A 3,665-nucleotide genomic window follows, 5' to 3' on the forward strand; every position below is an offset into this window, starting at 1 on the left:
CACACACCCTAATGCACACACTCAGACATAAACAGAGACACACACACTGATGCACACACGCAGAGACAGAGACACACACAATGATGCACACACGCAGACACAGACAGAGACACACATACATTGTTACACACACTCAGAAACAGACAGAGATACACACACTGATACACACACTCAGGCACAGAGGCATACACACTGATGCACAGACACAGAGACACACACACCCGCTGATGCACACAGGCAGACACAGACACACGCACTGTTGAATACATGCAGACGCAGAGACACACACACACGCTGATGCACACACTCAGACAGACAGAGGCACACACACCCTAATGCACACACTCAGACATAAACAGAGACACACACACTGATGCACACATGCAGACAGACAGACACATGCACTGATGCATACATGCAGAGACAGAGACACACACACTGATGCACACACTCAGACTGACAGAAACACACACTGATGCACACACTCAGACACAGACAGAGCATACACACTGATGCACACATGCAGACACAGACACATGCACTGATGCATATATGCAGACACAGATAGAGACACACACACACTGATACATACATGCAGACACAGAGACACACACACACACTGATGCACACACTCAGACTGACAGAAACACACACGCCCTAATGCACACACTCAGACACAAACAGAGACACACACACTGATGCACACATTCAGAGACAGAAACGCACACATTCAGACACAGACAGAGACACACACACTGATGCACACACAATGCAGACACATATATACATACGCAAGCTCTTTAGGACTTTGAAAATGTATTTAATAAGGCAATTACTTAATGCAGAGATACAGAAAAAATCTGGCAATATAAAAGTAAATAGAAATATTCAAAGCATTCATAAATTCCATAAGCAACTGTGGAGGAAAAATGTGACTCTTCTAAAGTTCTAGTGAAGGGTCAATCCGAGAATGTTAATCTACTTGCATTCTGATAGGTACTGAAGAATCTGCAATATATTTCCAGTGATTCTGGTTTTTATTTCTGATATCAATGTCATTATGCTGAATAAACCTGGAACATACCTGTAACATGATAGGTATCTGGAAATTTGGGCGTGTTCATCCAAGACTGGGCATCAAATGCTACCTCAGAAAATATAAAATTAACACAGATAGTTAGAGAAACACATGATCATACAGTACACCCCTTTGTGCTGATTTGTCATATCAGATTAGATTACTTACAGTGTGGAAACAGGTCCAAGTCCACACTGACCCGCCGAAGCGCAACCCACCCACACCCATTCCCCTACACCTAACACTATGGGCAATTTAGCATGGCCAATTCACCTGACCTGCACATTTTTGGATTGTGGGAAGAAACCAGAGCACCCACAGGAAACCCACGCAGACATGGGGAGAATGTGCAAACTCACATAGAGAGTTGCCCGATGCAGGAATTGAACCCAGGTCTCTGGTGCTGTGAGGCAGCAGTGCTAACGACTGTGCCACCCATTTAGCAGAATGTGGTCTAATCAGCCTGACTAAATACAGAAATTGCATCAGTTACTAGATTCTCCAGTGGGAAACTATCAATTTGCAAATAGTTTTATAGACTTGCCCAACCAAGATAAATGCAGACAGACTGGTTTATGACATGGAGGACAACTTACTGGAAGTATGTGGAAATACAGATTTTTTTTTGCATGAGTCCACATCCTCCTTCCAGACCTACTGTAAGGAAACTCATTGAGCAATGAATAAATATTAAACACACCATATACATCGTGACATTAATGGTGGGTACATTTAGAATAATAGTACAGCGACAGTGCTGAAGGAGACTTTTTGGCCTGTTGTCCGGTGCTGGCTTTTTGCAAAAAGCAATTCACCTAAACCCTTCCACCTTCAGATAATGATCTAAATTATTTTTGAAGGCATCACTGCAGGTGCTACATTCAGGGCAACTGTTTCCTGCAAAAACAAAACTTCTGTCTCATACTGTTGTTTACAGTGTGAAAGCAGGCCATTCAGCCCATCTCTGTAACCCCCCTCAGCTAGCCTGAACACTATGGGACAATTTCCCAGGGTTATTCCACCTAACCTGCACATGTTTGGACTACAGGAGGAAACCCACACAGACACAGGGAGAATATGTAAACTCCATACAGTCACTGAAGGTGAAATCGAACCCAGGTGGCTAGCTCTGTAAGGTAGCGTGCTAACCACTGAGCCACCGTGTCACCATGCTGCAATGGTAGATCTGCAGGATTCCTGAATAAGGGGTCATGCCCGAAACGTTGATTCTCCTGCTCCTTGGCTAGCTCTGTAAGGTAGCGTGCTAACCACTGAGCCACTGTGTCACCATGCTGCAATGGTAGATCTGCAGGATTCCTGAATAAGGGGTCATGCCCGAAATGTCGATTCTCCTGCTCCTTGGATGCTGCCTGACCTGCTGCGCTATTCCAGCAACATATTTTCAGCTCTGATCTCCAGCATCTGCAGTCCTCACTTTCTCCTGCAATTGTAGATCGTTGTGTTCTGGCTTGGACCACTTTCCCCAGTTGGGGAGAAGTTTTTTTCCCCTTATGGATCCTAATGGCGTGTGATTATGAGCACCCCTATCAGATCTCCTCCCTGCTCCTGTTCCCAATAAGAGTCAGATCTGCCTGGCAACATTATTTCTATTTCTCTCGACACAAATGCTGCCAGAGTTTCTCCTCCTGCAGTTTTTTTTAAAATCTCTCTCAATCTCCTGATCGCTGGGTTTTCAGTTCCAGCTCCCTTACTGAAGAACTCGTTATCTGGAACCGTTCTGGTGTAACTTCCACCTGCAGCACACGGGTCTCAGTCCCAAAGTCAAACCTGATTTTAAACTACCATCAGAGGAGTAACTTTCAGGAGTAACTTTTCCTGTTGCTTCCCAAATGAGACTGGGAGTCAAAGCCAGTGCTCTAGCCTTTCTGTAAACCCAGCCAGGGTTTATTTAAAGGAGCAGCTTATACCTGAGAACAAGGTGAAGAGAAATATGATGCCCATCCAGTGTCCGGCAGGTGCCATCGCTCCGCCGGGAACAGCACGACAGGACGGGCGGAGCGGCCGCTAGTCCCAGCTCTGAACCCGGAGAGAAAGTGCCTCTGGGACCGGCAGGGTGGAGGAACCTGCTGAGCTTTACAGCATTATCCTAAACTCCTCCCTCCCAGTGATAGCACAGGCCAGTCCCAACCACAACCAGCCAGCTCACTGCCGTGAGCATCCCCTTTACATCCACACCATTCGCACGGAAAATTAAGCAAAAACGCACCGAATTCCAGATCTTGGAATATCGTTCCAGAAGCAACTTCTGCCACGTCCACAATCAAATTGAGGGCTCCTGTGGTAGTGCCTGTGCCTCTGAGCCAGGGAGCTTGGGTTCATGTCCTATCTGCTCCAGGTTAATGAGAACACATCCATCAGAGTCAAATGTTTTGGTGCTGGAAAAGCACAGCCAGTCAGGCAGCATCCGAGGAACAGGAGAGTCCACTTTTGGAGCATAAGTCCTTCATCAGGAATGGGTGGGGGGAGGGGTGGGGTGGGGAGGCGGAGGCAAGGGGCTTGAGAGATAAACAGGAGGGGTTTGGGCTGGGTGAGGGGGAAGGAGATAGGTGGGTGAAGGTGGGGGGTG

General features: G+C 46.7%; 1 protein-coding gene across 1 annotated transcript in view; it reads right to left on the reverse strand.

Moving 5' to 3' along the window:
- LOC122563473 (digestive cysteine proteinase 2-like) overlaps positions 1-3,167 on the reverse strand; it is a 46,099-nt gene extending 42,932 nt beyond the window's left edge. The window contains exons 1-2 of the mRNA XM_043717226.1: positions 3,007-3,167; positions 1,085-1,144 (exon numbers count right to left, since the gene is read on the reverse strand). Of these exons, the coding sequence (XP_043573161.1) occupies positions 1,085-1,144; positions 3,007-3,061 (115 nt within the window). The 5' untranslated portion in view covers positions 3,062-3,167. The remainder of the gene's footprint in view (positions 1-1,084; positions 1,145-3,006) is intronic.
- Between the last annotated feature and the right edge of the window lie 498 nt (positions 3,168-3,665).

This window comes from Chiloscyllium plagiosum, chromosome 27, assembly GCF_004010195.1.
Source record: "Chiloscyllium plagiosum isolate BGI_BamShark_2017 chromosome 27, ASM401019v2, whole genome shotgun sequence".
In the NCBI taxonomy this organism is placed as follows: Eukaryota; Metazoa; Chordata; class Chondrichthyes; order Orectolobiformes; family Hemiscylliidae; genus Chiloscyllium; species Chiloscyllium plagiosum.